The sequence below is a fragment of the Mustelus asterias genome, chromosome 1 (genome assembly GCF_964213995.1).
Source record: "Mustelus asterias chromosome 1, sMusAst1.hap1.1, whole genome shotgun sequence".
In the NCBI taxonomy this organism is placed as follows: Eukaryota; Metazoa; Chordata; class Chondrichthyes; order Carcharhiniformes; family Triakidae; genus Mustelus; species Mustelus asterias.
The window spans coordinates 1,618,057-1,638,335 of NC_135801.1; the positions used below are offsets into that span (position 1 = coordinate 1,618,057).

At 42.4% G+C, this 20,279-nt stretch overlaps 1 protein-coding gene across 3 annotated transcripts in view; it reads left to right on the top strand.

Moving 5' to 3' along the window:
• The window catches only part of LOC144482885 (sodium/hydrogen exchanger 9B2-like), a 142,935-nt gene that overhangs the window by 114,546 nt on the left and 8,110 nt on the right, over positions 1-20,279 (top strand). For all 3 annotated transcript variants that reach the window (XM_078201806.1, XM_078201763.1, XM_078201876.1), the window contains 4 exons: positions 279-454; positions 6,411-6,517; positions 12,540-12,689; positions 18,416-18,524. In XM_078201806.1, the coding sequence (XP_078057932.1) occupies positions 279-454; positions 6,411-6,517; positions 12,540-12,689; positions 18,416-18,524 (542 nt within the window). The remainder of the gene's footprint in view (positions 1-278; positions 455-6,410; positions 6,518-12,539; positions 12,690-18,415; positions 18,525-20,279) is intronic.

Sequence of the window (20,279 nt, forward strand, 5' to 3'; positions counted from 1 at the left end):
CCTCCTTCCAGATGCTACTTAACACTATCTATTTGACTAAGTTTTTGGTCACCTGATCGAAAATTTCTTTGTGGCTTACATACATGTGTTGGTGCCATATTTTGTTTTGTAATGCTCCTGTGAAGTGCCTTGGGATGTTTAATTATGTTAAAGGCTCTATATAAATGTGGCGTTGTTTCCTATTCGGTCGGAAAATTTACCAAATAACTTTAGTCTTCATGATGTAAATATTTATATATCTTGCTATACTCCCATATTCTGTAATTTTGTGTTCCCAGGTTTGTGATGGGTGCAGTATCACCTGCTGTAGTTGTCCCATGCATGCTGCTGCTTCAGAAAGAACGCTATGGTGTTGACAAGGGAATCCCAACACTACTTATGGCTGCAGGCAGCTTTGACGATATCCTGGCTATTACAGGCTTCAATACATGTCTAGGGATAGCCTTTTCCTCAGGTAAGCTTTGATCTAGAATAAGAGCATACAAGTTGCTGCCGATTGGCCACATGCAGTCCCCAAAAAAGCCCGTGATACACATCTCCTTTGTCCCTCCCACTGCGTTCTGCAGGTTCCACTCTTCCCAATTTCTCATGCAATCACCAGAAGCTGCAACACTTGTCCCTTTACCCCATGCCTCTAAGGCCCCAAAGACTCCTTTCTGGTGAAATGGCATTTCACCTGCATCTTCTCCAATTTGGTCTACTGCATTCACTGCCCCCAATGCAGTCGAGACGAAATGCAGACTGGGTGACCGCTTTGTGGAGCATCTTTGCTCAGTCTGCAAGAATGACCCCAACCTTCCTGTCACTTGACACTTCGACTCACCAACTTACTCTCATATCCATGCTTGGCCTGTTGCAAGTTCCAAAGAAGCCCAATGCAAATGGAGGAATTCATCTCCTCCTCTGATTAGATACACTACAGCCTTCTAGATTCTGAGTTCAACAACTCTAGACTGTGAACATTTTCCTTCATCTCGACACTTTTTTTACAATCCAAAAATGTTTTTTGTCCCAACACAACCAGTCCCCCACCAAACCATCTGTCACTTGTTCTTTAGTTTTATTTACACCGAGCACTGACCTTTCTTGTCTGTGTGCTACTATCAGTACCTTCTTTAGTCTTTAACACTGCCATGTACAGGTCCTACCTTTGTCTTATTCCCTGAACATCTTTTTGCAATCTCTCCTAGCTCACATCTATCACTGACCTTCTATTTTGCTCCAGCTGTTCCACCATCTCTTAAAGAGTACAAAATCCTCTCTTTAACTAAATGGACTCAAAATGTTAACTGTTTCTCTCTCCACAGATGCTGCCAGACCTGCTGAGTTTATTCAGCATTTTCTGTTTTTATTTCAGATTTCCAGCATTCATAGTATTTTGCTTTGATATTATTGTCGGCTTAAGTGTAGTCATGTGCAGAGTAAAGCTTCTTCTTTTAATATTAGTCGTAGCTTCAACATAGCACCCCATATTGCACTAATGTAGCATTTTCATGTTCTGCATCAGCCATTCCTATTTGAGTGGTGCTGCTGATTTTTAGGACAGCTTTACTCTATATTGATTATTCTATTGATTAAGAACAAAGTTAAGCCCAAACTCATTTCGTATCTACTTTTCAACCAGTAGATAAGAAACTAAGTATTCTTGTTCTTTTGAGAATGGCATTAAATTTATGCCTTTTGGTTTCTCACTGACTTGTTAATTCCAACAATAGTAAATGGTGAATGAATAAGTTTGAAGCTTGTCTTTTACCTGAAGCCAGTTTATTCTCACCTCTGTCTATTTCCCCACACCCAGCTCTTCCAACTGTGTCCATTTATAGTTGGGTCAATGAGCATCACCTATCTTTAACCATACAATTGGTTTAACATTATAGATCCCACATTCCCTTTATCACATATATACACATAATTACAAAAGTTTTAGTTTCCGTCATAACAAGACACCCCTCTTCCAATAGAGTTAGCGATTTCTTGGAACAGGCATTTCTTTTCATAAAGCAGTCAAATAATTAGTGACTTGTGTCAACCCATTATATTATGGAAATCTCCCTTCTCTCTAACACTTATTAAGTGCTACTACATTGCCATTTGCCAGGGAGTTTAACAAACTCACATCCAGTGGTAGTGGTGTCTTTATATTTTATGCACATTTCATACTGAACCGTGACTTGCTCAGTGAAGTTTCATATTCTTAATCAAGCACTCCAGCGTCTCGCAGCAAAGCTTTCAGTTTTTGTGATGCCGAATGTGCAAGCTGTCTGTGCAACTTCCAAATAATCATCTTCACCAATGCTTATTCCTGGAAGTTAACGAGACTTCTTGAATTCTTTGATGAGAAATTGCTGGCTTCCTTCATGGTAAGAAGTTTAACAACACCAGGTTAAAGTCCAACAGGTTTATAAACCTGTTGGACTTTAACCTGGTGTTGTTAAACTTCTTACTGTGTTTACCCCAGTCCAACGCCGGCATCTCCACATCATTCCTTCATGGCAAGCAGTAGTGGCCTGACCTAGTAAATTGTAGATCCACAGTCCTCCCAAACACGATCACTCTTGTCATTATTCATGTCTAGCATCAAAGCTTGCTAGAAACCACATCTGTGCTGATGAAAAGGCTGATCTCAGTTATCCTGCAAGGGAGGTCTACCCTTTTAGAAGTTGCTGGCAAGTAGTCATATCCAAGCCTGAAGCACGTAGAGCTTTCATACTCCTTAACTTTCCACTGATCTGCCTCAACAAGAGCCTCCAGGTAGCAGTTAAGCCAGTCCAACCTACACACTGTGGAAGTGCAAACCTATCTAAAACTACACATTTGAATGAATCAGCCATCAAAATACTCATCACTGGATTCAGACTCTGTGACCAATACAATCCCCGTCATCATTTTCAACCTCGGAATGATCTGTTTCATGCACTAAAATCTTTTGCTGTGGGCAACACATTGTATAATGATACTTGGGGTCATACCAATAACACTGATTAACCATTCCCTGTGCATTTCTTGGATTTAAACGTCGGCACCATCTCGGCTCCACTCAACTTTCAAATTTGCCTAAAGTATGGCCGTTTTCAGACCACCCATCAATAACCCATCCTTGCACTGGAACCTGTGTTTAATGTCTTGTCTCTCTCTAAACTTCATAGAAATCATAGAAATCATCATAGAAACCCTACAGTGCAGAAGGAGGCCATTTGGCCCATCGAGTCTGCACCGACCACAATCCCACCCAGGACCTACCCCCACATATTTACCTGCTAATCCCTCTAACCTACACATCTCAGGATTCTAAGGGGCAATTTTTAACCTGGCCAATCAACCTAACCCGCACATCTTTGGACTGTGGGAGGAAACCGGAGCACCCGGAGAAAACCCACGCAGACACGAGGAGAATGTGCAAACTCCACACAGACAGTGACCCGAGCCGGGAATCGAACCCGGGACCTTGGTCACCATCGAACCCTTCATCCTTTGTTTTATAGCAGAGTTGCCTGTATTCAATAGGAAAGTAGTTAGAAATGACCGCCTTCTGAGAATTTATTTTAGACAGCAATCATTTGGTCAAAAAGAGGTTTTTGAACCCCCATCAACACTCAAAAGTCTATCGAGAAATGCCTGCATAATCATGCAACTTAAATCCAATACTGACTCCAGGATGTCAAGTTTAAATCTCTTTAGTCTCTTACACCATCTGTCAAAGTCCTCGGCATATTCCTCCATGAACTGATCATGTTTTCTTAAATCTGTCAAAGGCTGGCTGACCAACCTCGTATGCTTCCAATAAGTCATCCTTTTTGTAGAATTTATCCAAAAGCTGTAACAGAAAGTCCATTCCTTTTCCATCCAAATCCTTCACATTCCATTCTGAAAACACTTGACTCCTAATTTTTCATTTTGCTGGTAGTGATGAGGACAAAGTTGGTGGGTTTAATCAGTGTTGACGTGGGCACTAGAGGTTGTCTTGGTGTCTGAACTGTAGAGGAAGTGTTGCTTTCTCAACAGTGTCTGAACTACCTGGCAGTGGCAATCTTGAAAGTCCATCTGTGTTACAATGTAGACTTGACTGTCGGTCCTTAATGCTGTAAGTATGTCCAGACAAAAGCAATGCCCATATTTGCATTCTACTTGCTATACAAGTAACAGAATTCCTGTGTGTGGTCCAAAGATGGTAGTTGGCGGATGATGGTGCTCAAAATGCTTAGAATAGGAGCTTCATTGCCCCATGGCGCAAAAAACTCCTGCCATTTTTCTACTAATGGAGGTTTCCTGTGTGCACGCTTTGCAACGTGTTTCCAGTAGCTGTCTTGATTTTCTTTCTCACAAGACAACAACCTGAGCTCTGGCTCTTATTTAGCACACCCAGCTCTATAACTGCTTTGCAGCAGATTATCGTCACTCATGTCCACCGAGCCCGTTAGGTCCACGGCACATGAGAGATGCTTCTTTTCTAACTTTTTTTTCTCGACTTTTCGTGGCAAATTTCTTCATCCCGGGTGGCTAGCAGTGCTATTTGTCATCTTAGTCACCTGTTTTTTTTTTTGTTTATTGGAGAATGATGCTCGGGAGCACAGAGGATTTAGAACAACGGAGAACACACGAGTGCATTCTCTGACATGGTTGCTTCTTCTCTGCTTGTTTCCCGTGCTAGGGACTTGTGACGTCACTTCCAGTGAATACACAAATACATTAACACAACAGAGCTTCAATAAGCCAATAAAAAAAATACAAATACATAATATTATTATGATGATGGCTAAACTTCTACATCAACTCCACTTTCTCACCCTACCCATTGATTTCCAAATGACAAAGAAATCTGTCAGCCTCAGTCTTGAATATACTCAACTGAGCCCTTCAAAGTATAGAGTGCACATGCTCAACTTGTGTTGAAATATTTTCAGCTTCATATCAATGCTAAAACTGTATAATGTGAACTGCAAGTGTTTAGACCTGAACTGACTCCAGTGAAATGTAGGGTAAGCTTCATCCCTCTATAGCGTCTTGTTCTGTTTATCCTGTTGTCACCCTGAACCTTGAATCTGGATTGAGACTGCCCCTTTTATACTATTAAATGCATTGTCAGTGAGAAATAAAGCCATAAGTTACAGATTTTAAAAAATCAAATGTTTACAATGAATTCTAATCAGACTGATGGTATCTATTTTTTAAAGTGAATCAAATGTCAGCAAGGAAATGAGTGAAAGTAGTTAAGCCTGCAATATGATGAAATTAAACTAATATACGTAGCTGAAAAACACTTTGGGCTGGATTTAATGCAGCCATCATGTGGGAATCATGATGACCATGCTAACTTCATCGTGGGAGAGCTCCTGTGTCAGTTTCACTGCGGTGGCAAACCTCCCCCAATTAAGTTGGATGATGGAAGGGGCTGGCATGGGATTCTCTGTTGCCGCCAGGGGGATGTTAATTAGACTCATTTAAAAATGAGAGGAGAGGTCCCCCGTTTTCAGCCACTCTGTGCCTGATCGAGGGACCCAGCTTTGCGCAGCAGGATTGTTGCCCCTTCCATTGCCTCCAACCCACATCCCCCATCCTCTCCTGCAACATCCTAGGTCCTGTTATTCCCATCCTACCTTCACTCACATTTAGGCTCAGTGTCCCTGGTCCTCTAATAGGTGCATTGCTGCCACTGCTCCCACTGATACTGGTGACAGGAGGGGCAGTCGGCTTCTGATTAGCTGGCAGCTCACGCTGGGTGGGCTTCCTTTTCTAGGAATCTCAACCGCAGAGAAGGTCCAACGGAAGGCACTTGATTTTGTCAGGCCTTCCCCATGGAACTGAGGGACATTGTGCGCTCTGTCTCTGACTGATTGCCATGACTCCTGTCGGCCCAACAGAATCCTGAACCTTGGCTTATTGACTTGTGTGTCGACTGACACATTTGGACCCCTGCAATATCGAACAGGGCAATTTCTTCCAAGTCAGTTTTTACAAAAGGTGTTTTAAAAATATATTGTAATTGTAATTTTGCTAAATGTATTGTACATAATTCAACTTGGAAAATCCATTTCGAGCAGATGGGAAAAGTTGAGAAGCGCCCTTCATTAAATGAACACTTTATTTAATATATGGAGAAAATATCATGTTTGCCATTCCACTTTGAATTCCAGGCTACTTCAGTCTAAAAGTTTGGGCGACTCCCTTCTTTTGTCTAATAATGTTTGGCACAGCCATGGTATCATTTTTCTAAACCAAACTCAACTTTGAAAGAAAGTATGTTCATAGATTACAAGCTCGAAAGAAAATTACAGTGTACGGTGTATACTGTAAGACACAGTATTATAGTCCTAAAATATAAAAGTCCCAGCCATGTGGCTGGTGCTGCTCTAAGTTTTAGCTTTCTCGGTGTCTTTGGAACTGAACTAATTAAATCCCATTTGTTTATGAAGGTTCGATGATTTCCAATATACTCAGGGGATTCCTTGAAGTTCTCATTGGGATAGCAGCGGGAGCTGCAATTGGATTGTTCCTTCGATACTTTCCTAGCAGGGACCAGGTAGGGAAAAGCCATTTGGATATTACAATTCTTAAAAATATTGTAAACTAAACATTTAACAGTCATTGTGTTAGCCACATTAATAAAATAATATGAAATTGGTCAGGTAGTTACAATTGCTGAAAAATTCAATCTGGAACCTTTCTGTTCTTTTCTCAGTATTAATTTTAAAATAATTAGAGCAAGGATTTAATAACCATTCTGAAGCATTGTGGTTGTGTTTTCTCTTCAGAGACCATAATGATAATATAGTTGTTCTTCTGCAGTTTCAGGCAAATATTAACAAACTTCAAATTTTCTCAGCATGTGCAACACTTAGTTCTGTAATATCCAGCTGCTCACAAAACCGATTTAAAAATAGAAGTTTGAGAAGTTCTCTAAGCATCCTCCAGGATACAAAGAACAAAGAAAATGACAGCACAGGAACAGGCCTTATGGCCCTCCAAGCCTCACCGACCATGCTGCCCGACTGAACTAAAACCCTCTACCCTTCCGGGGACCATATCCCTCTATTCCCATCCTATTCATGTATTTGTCAAGACGCCCCTTAAAAGTCACTATCGTATCTGCTTCCACTACCTCCTCCGGCAGCGAGTTCCAGGCACCCACCACCCTCTGTGTAAAAACACTTGCCTCGTACATCTCCTTTAAACCTTGCCCCTCGCACCTTAAACCTATGCCTCCTAGTAATTGACTCTTCCACCCTGGGAAAAAACTTCTGATTATCCACTCTGTCCATGCCCCGCATAATCTTGTCGACTTCTATCCAGTCACCCCTCAACCTCCATTGTTCCAGTGAGAACAAACCAAGTTTCTCCAACCTCTCCTCATAGCTAATGCCCTCCATACCAGGCAACGTCCTGGTAAATCTTTTCTGTGCCCTCTCCAAAGCCTCCACATCCTTCTGGTAGTGTGGCGACCAGAATTGAACACTATATTCCATGTGCAGCCCAACTAAAGTTCTATGAAGCTGCAACGTGACTTGCCAATTTTTAGGTCCAGGCCCATAGAATTGCCTTCTCTTTGAACCATGCAAGATAATGGCTTGCCCTTCCTAATTCCTATATTGTAACAGAAAGATGGTAACGTTGACAGATCAAAACTGGCCACCTTCTTCCACACCAGCCTCCATGATCAAATCATGCCATATGTTTTAGGGAAGTAATACGAACAACTTTAGAGATTCAGCTTGAATTGTTCAAATGTAGTGGAGGTACCACACTGGAAATTATAACTGCATGATTTATAGTATCTTGCTTGAAAACTAACTCTGTAAACATGGCACTGTTTAGTCATCACATTAATCATCACACACAGATGACACTGTTCCAGGTGTGCTTAGTTCAGTGCTGTAATGGACAAACTGGCAAAGCATATTCAGAGGATTAAAAGTTGCACTGAGAGTTGTGAATCCCCAGCTGGTCCACTTATGCCGCTATACTGGTTACTTTGTACAAATAGTTCACTTCAAGTAACTTGCTGAATTTACATATTAATTGACCATTAAACCTGGCGTAGAGGAACCGCTTTCTTGAGCTGCTGCAGTTCTTCTGATGTAGGTGTACCCACAGTGCTGTTAGAAAGGGAGACAGCTAGGTACCCTTTTTAGCGACTTGATATTTCTTAATTCAATACCAGTTGACTTCTGGCCTGTTCGATCTCATTTCTGATTGCAGTCAATTGATAAAGACTTGGAGATGTCAGATGTTAAAATTTTGCGTTCTTCTTCAGTGCTAACTTACATGAGTACTGGCACCGTTAATGTAAACATCATCCTGAGGTTCTTTCCAGGAGCATTATAAAACAAAGGCTTTTTCATTTTGTTTCTCTATCTCCACTCTTTTTATCCAGTTTTTTTTTCTTTGTTTATCTTTCTACACCCGATTTGATTCTAATTTACCTGATTTCCTTCTCCATTTTTTTTAATGCCTAAATCTCATTGGTTAAGGAGATACACTGTTAGTCCCACCATTAACAAAAATTGCATTTATATAGCACCTTTAATGTAATAAGATGTCCTATAGCACTTAACAAGAATATGGCAAATAAATGTTTAGCAATGAGTCGCACAAGGTGACATTGGGACAGATGACCAAACGCTTGACCAAAGATTTCAGTCACAAGACACCTGTGAACAGGGAAAGAGAGAGAGAGGGAGGGAGGGGAATGTGGTGGGAACTAATGACAAAGGTTTCAGACCTCCTGATATTTAATTGGTGGAACTTTCTGCACAGACAAGCAGCCTGATAATTTAGCAACAGTGGAGGAGTGGAGACTGGTGGCGGTGAGATCTCAGATTCCTTAATGTCAATACCATTATCAGCTTGTATTTCCAGCAAATTAGAAAGCCAAATGTTTTTGAGCAGAAGGGTGCAGAATAATCTGTCTAAGAGGGACACTGTAAGATGCTGCATTGCAACAACACCCTGCCCATTATGTTGATTGATGTGGAGATACCGGCGTTGGACTGGGGTAAACACAGTAAGAAGTTTAACAACACCAGGTTAAAGTCCAACAGGTTTATTTGGTAGCAAAAGCCACACAAGCTTTCGGAGCTGCAAGCCCCTTCTTCAGGTGAGTGGGTCCCACTCACCTGAAGAAGGGGCTTGCAGCTCCGAAAGCTTGTGTGGCTTTTGCTACCAAATAAACCTGTTGGACTTTAACCTGGTGTTGTTAAACTTCTCATTATGTTGATTAACATACGAGTTTCTATTGTTATTTCATGCATGAATTATTCCATTTCCCTTTTTCCAGGATGTACTGTCTCATGTCCTTATTGTCTCCCTTGTGTGTCAATTCTCTAAGTATTGTTTCATAGCTTATGAATACCAAAGAAAACATATCCCCCAAATGCTAAAAGATTTTGGACCTATTGCATTCTGCAAATGCAGTGACAGTGCCTTGAGATTGATTTTATTCATCCCTGAATAAATATCAATGATCAAGTTGTGTATTTGCTGACTCTTTTACCCATTGCTCGATTCAACTGTATTTGGTGGTTTAGATGCTATTTTGTCAACAAACAAGTTGAAGAGAGGTTGTGTGTGATTACAAGGCGAACCTAAGCAGGAGTTGCCCTGTATGCAGTAAGGTAATGATACACCTACAGTTTATAGCAGTATGGCGCTGTACATGTTTGTAATTTTTACCATAATTGATAGTCAGCACTGAACTAAGCGCACCTGGAACAGATTAATGTGTGATGACTAAAGTGCAATTAACCAAATTATTAGGTATTAGTACTGACTAAACTAAGATGAGCTGCAATTTTCTGCATTAAAAGATTTTTATTTAATCAGGCCTGAGCTCTAATAAGTGATCTTGCTAATGTCTTAGTGATTATTTACTAATCTATTATAACTGTGTTTAACGCAATGCGGAAAGTGCGCGCTTGATGTAATCCCCTGAATGTGATGTTATTGGCAGTGGGGCTATACCTCCAAGGCAGATAATATTGATGACGCTTAACAATTGTGGGCCTGAGAGGTGGAAAGCAACAAAAACAACCTGCTTGCCAGTAGTTATTTTCTTTCAGATAGCAGATCATTTCACCAAGGTTGGGGATTCAAGAAGTGCATACACATTCATTAATTTGCTTTGGGAATGCACCATGGAGCCAACCTTCTGGGAATAAGGGATCACTTGCAAAATGTTTCAAAAGCCTAATTTCAGATGGTTGTTCAATTTTAATTTTATGTATTTTGCCTGAAAAGTGGAAAAAAATGTTTTCCCCACCTCCTCCTTTCTGTAAGACATGTTCATATGTTGTTTGGGGGGGTGGTTCATCTAAGTGTTTTATTGGGTATTGAATAGTGGGAACCATTAAACCTTTCACAGCCGGAAGTGGTTAGTGATGGATTTGGACCTACTTGGAGATTGGTCACCAGTGGTCCTCTGCAGGGATCAGTCCTCGGATCTTTGCTGTTTACTATTTTTGGCAAAGGTAGGGGAGTCTAAAACTAGAGGGCTTAGGTTTAAGGTGAGAGGGGAGAGATACAAAAGGGTCCAGATGGGCAATTTTTTCACAGAGGGTGGTGAGTGTCTGGAACAAGCTGTCAGAGGTAGTAGTAGAGGCGGGTACAATTTTGTCTTTTAAAAAGCGTTTAGACAGTTACATGGGTAAGATGGGTATAGAAGGATATGGGCCAAACGTGGGCAACTGGGACTAGCTTAAAAAAAATGGGTGGCATGGACAAGTTAGGCTGAAGGGCCTATTTCCCTGCTGTAAACCTCTGACTCAATTACTTTTTTGTAGGTTTGGGGGAAATGATCTGTGAGTATCAGGCTTTACTACTACAGGTAGATCCAGATGTGTTGGGTGATTGGGCCTGTGACTGGCAAATGACATTTAACTTGAGAGAATGCAATGTTATGCATATGTGCTGGACAAATGCTTAACATATCCACATCCCTTCAGAGATAAGAACTGAAGTCATTGGAGAAAGAGATCTGAACATTTTAGTGCATTATCAACTAAAGGTTCATGACCAATGTTGTGACACTGCAGCTAAAACAAATAGCACTCTAAGATGTATTTATAGGACAATTCATTCGGGGTATAATTAACCGTATCATTTGTCCTGTAAAAGATGTATGTGAGATCCAGGTTAGAATATGTGTCCAGTTTCAGTCTCTTGAACTAGCGAGCAATTTTGAAACTTAGAAACAGTCCATAACTTCCTGCTTGAATCTAGATACGACTTGAGTCAGATAGGGAGCTAATTACACTGACAGTGATGTTTAAACAGAATGTCCAGAGTTAAGTATAATGAGCAGACTGAGGCTGAGGATGTTTCCTTACTACAATAAGATAACTGTCCAGTTGCAATGACCCTATTTCCAGTTCAGCAGATGTATGTGCCAAAGGGGGAGTTTTGCAACTAAACCATTTTCCTATTCTGTATTGTGTAAAACTTACAGCTCCAGCTAAACATCAAGAAAGTTGTTTTCTGGATCAGTATGCTATATATCAACTAATTTACTCTTTATCCAGATTGGTGGCAAGACAAATATGACTAGCCCAGCTGTGTTGTGATTTGTATTTATCCCATGACTTTCTATTGTGGGAATAATTTGAACCGCTCATATCAGCTCCTTTTCTTGTCTGTTAATGTAAATATGTGTTCAAAACCTTTGTCTTGTATTGCGTAAGTATAGTGAGATTTTTAGATTAAATAATAATGAATAACTAGGTGAAATGACAAAGCAGTAATCTGGGGCCACAGCTGATGTGATAAATGATAGGAGCAAAGCATGAATGGTTTTTAACCACCACCTAAGCCTTGAGATTAGATTAGTAGCCTGGAATTACTGTGCCACATTTTTATTGCAAACATTACCAGGTGCTGTAACTAAGTTTGGACTTTTTATGCTGGCAGCAGCCATCAGTTTGGATAAGAATGGCTAGTGCACGCCAATGGAATGACTGCCGTACCAATCGTTAGTAATTAGGATATTATAGTTCAACAGTCGCAGTAGTTTCCTTCATCATGGTGACACCCTGCGAGGGAGAATAGGGATACCTTCAAGAAGGATAGCAAGATTGTCCATTGAGGTGATGGCCTAGTAGGAATAATTCCAAATTTATCTGACGTAGCAATGGAATCTCAAAGTTTGGTAGCTGTAATGGAGAAGTTGGCAAACTGGTTGTTTTTTATTTTTAGTCAGAGAAATGTTTGCGACACACAGCATATTTCAGTCTCTGAAGCAGCCTGCTGAGAAACCCACGCAATGCAATCCTGTTTATCCATGGCAGATAACACATAATTCTCCATGGACATAAATTGCATGTATCCAAATCCAGAGTGTTAACAACCGTAAAGATTTGGAATCCCCAAATAAGCAGTGTGTTACTGCTGAATTTAAACATCTGTAAAACTCCCAATGGAAAGCACAGGTTAACAAGTCATTATTTTGACAGCAGCTCTTTACTTATTTGTTCTTATAGAAGCAATATGTGTATCTTTGTCTGTAATCTAAAATAAAAACAAGTATTTGATGTAATTTTATTCTTCCTTTACAGGAAGATCTTGTGATGAAGCGTTCCTACCTCCTGCTGGGTCTGGCTGTGTTTGCTATTTTTGCTACAGGAGTTTTTGGTTTCCCTGGTTCTGGAGGACTGTGTACAATTGTCATGGCTTTTCTTGCTGGTGTTGGGTGGGTTGATGGCAAGGTAGGTGTAAGGTTTCTAATTCTGTACACTGGAGGCTGACATTTTAATTAGTTGAATCCTTTGTTAAAGATGTCAAAGCAATGAAGAATTAACATCTGACTTTGACTAATGGTGGTGATTGTTAATCATTTATTGAAAAATTCCAGTCAGTATGAAGTATTACAATTATAAAAAAAGGTGCATCTTGCATGCATGTCCATGTCCAGATACGGCAAGACCTTCAGACTTTGGCTGATAAGCGTCAAGTAACATTCATGCCACACAAGTGCCAGGCAATGACCATCTTCAACAAGAGAGAATCTAACTATTTCCCCTTGACCTTTGATGGCATTGCCACCACTGAATCTCCCACTATCAACATCCTAGGGATTAACACTGACCAGAAACTGAACTGTACCAGCCATGTAAATACTGTGGCTACAAGAGCAGGACAGAGGATAGGATAGACAGCACCTTCCAAATCCGCAACCTCTGCCACCTCGCAGGACGAGGGCAGCAAACGCATGGGAACGCCACCACTTGGAAAAATTCTCGTAAAGCTGTTCACCATCCTGACTTGAAACTATATCGTTATTCCTCCACTGTTAGAACCATAGAACATTACAGCTCAGAAACAGGCCTTTTGGCCCTTCTTGGCTGTGCCGAACCATTTTTCTACCTAGTCCCACTGACCTGCGCCTGGACCATATCCCCCCACACCCCTCTCATCCATGTACCTGTCCAAGTTTTTCTTAAATGTTAAAAGTGAGCCCGCATTCACCACTTCATCTGGCAGCTCATTCCACACTCCCACCACTCTCTGTGTGAAGAAGCCCCCGCTAATATTCCCTTTAAACTTTTCCCCTTCACACTTAACCCATGTCCTCTAGTTTTTTTCTCCCCTAGCCTCAGTGGAAAAAGCCTGCTTGCATTCACTCTATCTATACCCATCATAATTTTATACACCTCTATCAAATCTCCCCTCATTCTTCTACTCCCGGCAACATCCTTGTGAACCTTCTCTGCACACTTTCAACCTTATTAATATCCTTCCTATAATTAGGTGACCAAAACTGCACATAATACTCTAAATTCGGCCTCACCAATGTCTTATACAACCTCACCATAACATTCCAATTCTTGTACTCAATATTTTGATTTATAAAGGCCAATGTACCAAAAGCACTCTTTACAACCCTATCTACCTGTGACGCCACTTTTAGGGAATTATGTACCTGTATTCCCAGATCCCTCTGTTCTACTGCACTCTTCAGTGTCCTACCATTTACCTTGTATGTTCTACCTTGGTTTGTCCTTCCAAAGTGCAATACCTCACACTTGTCTGCATTAAACTCCATCTTCCATTTTTCAGCCCATTTTTCTAGCTGGTCCAAATTCCTCGGCAAGCTTTGAAAACCTTCCTCACTGTCCACTGCACCTCCAATCTTTGTATCATCAGCAAATTTGCTGATCCAATTTACCACATTATCATCCAGATCATTGCTATAGATGACAAACAACAATGGACCCAGCACTGATCCCTGTGGCACACCACTAGTCACAGGCCTCCACTCAGAGAAGCAATCCTCCACTACCACTCTCTGGCTTCTTCCATTGAGCCAGTGTCTAATCCAATTTACTACCTCCCCATGTATACCTAGCGACTGAACCTTCCTAACTAACCTCCCATGCGGGACCTTGTCAAAGGCCTTACTGAAGTCTGTTGCTGGATTTAAAATCCTGGAACTCATTTCCTAATAGCATTGTTGGTGTACCGACACCACGTGGACTGCAGCTGTTCAAGAAGTTAGTACACCACCACCTTCTTGAGGCAGCACGGTGGCACAGTGGTTAGCACTGCTGCCTCACAGCACCGGGGACTCGGGTTCAATTCCGGCCTTGGGTAACTGTGTGGAGTTTGCATGTTCTCCCTGTGTCTGTATGGGTTTCCTCCCACAGTCCAAAGATGTGCAGGTTAGGTGGATTGGCGGTGCTAAATTGCCCCTTGGTGTCCCAAGATGTGTAGGTTAGGTAGATTGGCCATGCTAAATGTGTGGGGTTACAGGGATAGTGCAGGAGAGAGGGCCTGGGTAACATACTTTGTCAGAGAGTCGGTGCAGACTTGATTCTGCACTGTAGGGATTCTATGAATTAGGGATTGGCAATAAATGTTGGCCTAGCCAGCGAGGCCCACATTTCATGAACAAATAATTTTTAAAATGTGATAAATTAAGACAAATGATGTAATTTACATCAATCATTTGGAGCCACATTTGGAATATTATATATCCTACCCTCGGCATGCCTCGATGTAATAAAGGGAATTGCAGGAACCTGATGCTAGGAACGAAGGCTGAGTGTACACGAGGTCTATATGCACAGAATCTCACATTTATACAGTGCAGAAGGAGTATTACATAATCTGTTGATACTTCTGGAGTGTTGGTGATGCAGTTTATAAAAAGTGGGATGTTGGAGAAACATTAATTATTTTGTTGAGATGAATGTGAAAGATCCCATACACTGTTGGATGAGCAGGGAATTGTCCCCCTGACTTGGCCAATGTTCTACCATCACCCAACGTCAAGAACTCATCACCAGATGAGTGAGTACTCATCCAAAACTCTGCTGTCCCAAGACTCTCCTATCCAACAACAAAGACAACACGGGTGATTTTCCCAAAACAATCTGAGCACCCAACAGATGGGAAAACAGGAGATTTTCCTGTCTGTTTTTTGGGTGTACTTGGTGGGATGGATTTGCGCCACTCTGTGCGTCACAGAGTGCTGTCGGGGAATTCACACCAGTAAGGGGAGGGGTGGGTCCTAATCCCACTCGAGAGGCTTGCATCGGCCCCTTGAACAGGCCATTGCACATGTGCCAATCTCTCAGTAGGGAGGTCGGTGCATGCGCGCACCCCCCCCCTCCGCCCCCCCCCAATCACCAGCCTGCCGATTGCTCCTGTCCCACCACCCCCCCCGATGGCCGGCCTCCCTGACAGCCCCCCCCCCCACCGCCAGGGCCGACCCTGATCACCCTTCTGCCTCCCAACCGCAGCGATCCCTAATACAGTGTGCAGTGGAATCCCCCCGCCCCTACCACCATCAATTGGCCCTGTCCCCTTTTCAGTGCCCAGTGGGCAGTGCCAGGGTTCCAGGCTGGCACTGTCCAAGGGGCACCCCCTCTGCCACTGACCTCCCGGGGGGGTTCTCAATGGCCTCTGTCCCCACCAGCGGGGTGCTCACAGCTGGTCCCTGTTGATGGGGACCAACTTTAACCCCCGCTGGTGGGTGAGGGGGGTGGACACACACTAGCGAGCCCAAGTGATGCCATCCTGGGCTCACTAATGCTATGGAAATGACGATTTACATATTGTGATCAGCCTCGCGCTGATTTCCAGTGTGAGGCTGATTACGCTTTAAAAAAAGGGCCTGTGAAAATCGCTACAGGCCCCTCGCTGACATTTCCCAGCCAACTGAGCTACTCGACCAGGAATATCACACTAGCGGCTTCAACATATTATTCCCACCACACTTCACAGAGCTGTATGAAAGAAACAATTTCACTGAATGGGCTTTAAGGAGAGCCTTAAAGGAGGAAAGAGTGGCAGAGAGCTGGAGAGATTAAGGGAGGCAATTCCAGAACCTGAGGCCCAGGCAGCTGAAGGCACGGCCGCCAGTAGTGGAGCCATGGAAACTGGGGATGCTCGGAAGCCATAATCTGAGGAGCACAGATATCTCGGAAGGTTGTGAGGCTGGAGGAAATTAGAGATAAGGAGGGACAAGGTCAGGGATTTGAACACGATAAGAATATTAAAATAGTGACATTGCTTATTTGGGAGTCAGTATAGGTCAGTAAGCAAGGCTTGATGGGTGAATGGGAGTTTTGTAAGTTAAGACACAGGCTGCAGAGTTTTGGATGACCTCAAGTTTACAGAGGGTAGAATGTGAGAGGCCATCCAAGAGTGCATTGAAATAGTCAAATCTTCAGTGACCAAAGACACGGTTGAGGATTTGAGCAGCAGATGAACTGAGACAGGAGCAGAGATGAGTTAGACTGAGGTGTAAATAGACAATCTTACTGATCTTAGAGCTCGCCTCTGGGTTCAATATGTCACCAAGGCTGTGAACAGTGTGGTTCAACTTAGACAGGAGCCAGAATTGAGAGGGATGGAATTGGTAGCTAAGGAAGGGAGTTTGTGCAGGTCCTTATCACTTCTGCTCATCTTGGCTCTCAGAATCGAATGATACCAAATTAAATTCTCAACCTTGTATTTGTATCATGTTGTAATGGTCTTTTCCCTCCCTATCTTTGTAACCTTGGTAGTTTATAGCCCACCACCATTTCAGCCCACCTGACTTGAACTCTTAGGTTACCAAAGTCATGTGGGGTGAACCTTGTGGGCATGTGTAAGCGAGGATTAAAATCTGTAATGATTTGGAGTTTTTAAAGGGGTAAACCACAGAGACTAGCAAGATAGTTATTGGAGAAATCCATTCTAGAGCTGAGGATTGTATAGGTTACTGTCAGATTATGGCAGTGGTGACCTGTGCAAGTAGTGTTTCACAGCTGGGATTATGTGATAAACATAATAACAAATGGGATTACTATCTCAATGGAAACAAATTAAAACATGCTACCGTGCAAAGGGACCTGGGGGTCCTTGTGCATGAGACGCAAAAGCCCAGTCTGCAGGTACAACAGGTGATCAAGAAGGCAAATGGGATGTTGGCCTATATTGCGAGGGGGATAGAATATAAAAGCAGGGATGTCTTGATGCACCTGTACAGGGCATTGGTGAGGCTGCAGCTGGAATACTGTGTGCAGTATTGGTCCCCTTATATGAGGAAGGATATATTGGCATTGGAGGGAGTGCAGAGAAGGTTCACCAAGTTGATACCGGAGATGAGGGGTTTGGATTATGAGGAGAGGCTGAGGAGATTGGGTTTGTACTCGTTGGAGTTTAGAAGGATGAGGGGGGATCTTATGGAGACTTATAAGATAATGCGGGGGCTGGATAGGGTGGAGGCGGAGAGATTCTTTCCACTTAGTAAGGAAGTTAAAACTAGAGGACACAGCCTCAAAATAAAGGGGGGTCGGTTTAAGACAGAGTTGAGGAGGAACTTCTTCTCCCAGAGGGTGGTGAATCTCTGGAATTCTCTGCCCACTGAGGTGGTGGAGGCTACCTCGCTGAATATGTTTAAAGCGCGGATGGATGGATTCCTGAGCGGTAAGGGAATTAAGGGTTATGGGGATCAGGCGGGTAAGTGGTACTGATCCACGTCAGATCAGCCATGATCTTATTGAATGGCGGGGCAGGCTCGAGGGGCTAGATGGCCTACTCCTGCTCCTATTTCTTATGTTCTTATGTTCTTATTATATGCGATGGGAACAGAACAGAAGGTTGCGGTTTGCCTGGAGCAAGAAGCAAGGCTATGGAGATGGAGTTAAAGGAGTGGAATTCTTTTGGATGGAGCAAGAGTGTGAAAACAGTGGTTTAAATCTTACCAATGTTCAAATATATAAATACTATAATTCATGACAGTTTGCCTAGCAGCATTGGATATATTTGTGGAGTATAAAGAGGCATATGGAAGCTGACCTTGTGTATTTGATCTGTTCAGGAGATGAATTAGATAATGTGTCGAATGCTTCCTAATGTTGTGTTCTAAGGTTGTCAGTTAATGTCATTTAGTTCCTTTAAATTGACACTTTGCAAAGATTACTTTTTACGTTTTGATTGGTAGGGTGGAGCTGAAGGTATCACTGCCAATGCCTGGGCCATCTTCCAGCCATTACTGTTTGGACTGATTGGAGCAGAGATATCCGTTACTTCACTCAACTCATATACAGTTGGTAAGATTTTTAAAGTTTGATGTAAGATTATAAGTGAGTTCCAACTGGGTAAGATGACCATGGAGGTCTGACATTGCAGGTAATTTAGAATGGGAGAAATGGCCACGTTTTACTCTATTTTCTGTTTCTATGAGTGATTCTTCTGAGGTAGTCCCTTGGGATTGAGGACTCCAGTTCAATGGCTTAGGCAACATCTTTGCAATATTCAGAATCTTCCCTTTTGCTGAAAAAAAAGACATGCTGTCAAAGTTTTTAGTCTTTCATTCATCAGGACAGATTTTCAAGAATGCCAAATCTCAAAAGGAAGAATAATTTATACTGCATAAGAAAACGGTGCTGATTGGTTGGCAAATGGACCCTGATTGGTGGAGACATTTTCATGGATAATGCACCAGGGAACAGTTAACTGCCAAGTTTTGGTTTAAATTCAAACCAGACAGGTTGACTCTGGTCAAGACATTGCCATGGGAAATGAATCTGGGAATGGCTGTCCTGAAACTTTTGTTTAATTGAAAAAGGTGCAAAGAATGGACAAGTTCTTTCAGTTTGCAAAGGACACACCATATGTGTGAATATATATATCTGCTGATGAGAGTCAAGACAAAAATCTTCAACAGCATGACTCTTGATACACAAGTTCTGTACTACCAAGCGATTACCAGGGTGGCACGGTAGCACAGTGGTTAGCACTGCTGTTTCACAGCTCCAGGGACCTGGGTTCGATTTCCGGCTTGGGTCACTGTCTGTGTGGAGTTTGCACATTCTCTTCGTGTCTGCGTGGGTTTCCTTCGGGTGCTCTGGTTTCCTCCCACAGTCATGATGTGGAGATGCCGGCGTTGGACTGGAGTGAACACAGTAAGAAGTCTCACAACACCAGGTTAAAGTCCAACAGGTTTATTTGGTAGCAAATACCATAAGCTTTCGGAGCGCTGCTCCTTCGTCAGATGGAGTGGAAATGTGCTCTCAAACAGTGCACAGTAACTTGATGGTGTGTCGCTGTGCACTGTTTGAGAGCACATTTCCACTCCATCTGACGAAAGCTTATGGTATTTGCTACCAAATAAACCTGTTGGACTTTAACCTGGTGTTGTGAGACTTCTTACTGTGTTCCTCCCACAGTCCAAAGATGTGCGGGTTAGTTTGATTGGCCATGAGAAAATTGCCCTTAGTGTTCTGAGATGCGTAGGTTAGAGGGATTAGTGGGTAAAATATGTAGGGGTATGGGGGTAGGGCCTGGGTGGGATTGTGGTCGGTGCAGACTCGATGGGCCGAATGGCCTCTTTCTGTGCTGTAGGGTTTCTATGATTCAATCCTCTGTTTTTTATAGGGTCAGTTTGATCCGTAATCAGCTTTGGCCAATGGTTTCACCCTGACCTCCGGGTCAGAAGATCATAGGTTCAAACACTCCTGAAACATGAATTGGGCTGACGCTTACCGAATAACATTTAATTCACTGCACAAAGTATTGTATTGTCTGAGCTGCTATATTTCAGCTACAGGAATAAACTGAGGGACCATCTGTCCTCTTGGGTGGAGTTAAAGGAGACCAGAGCAGTATTTGAGAAGAACAAGGTGTTGTGGCCATCACTAATCTTTAACCAATAACAGAAAAAGAGATTAACTTTATTTACCTCGTTGTTTGTGGGGCCTTGCTGTGAAAAGAAATATTTGCATTTATATAGCACTGGATGTCTCAAAGTGCTTTACAACCAATGAAGCTTAGTCACTGCTGTAATGTAGGAAATATGGCAGCAT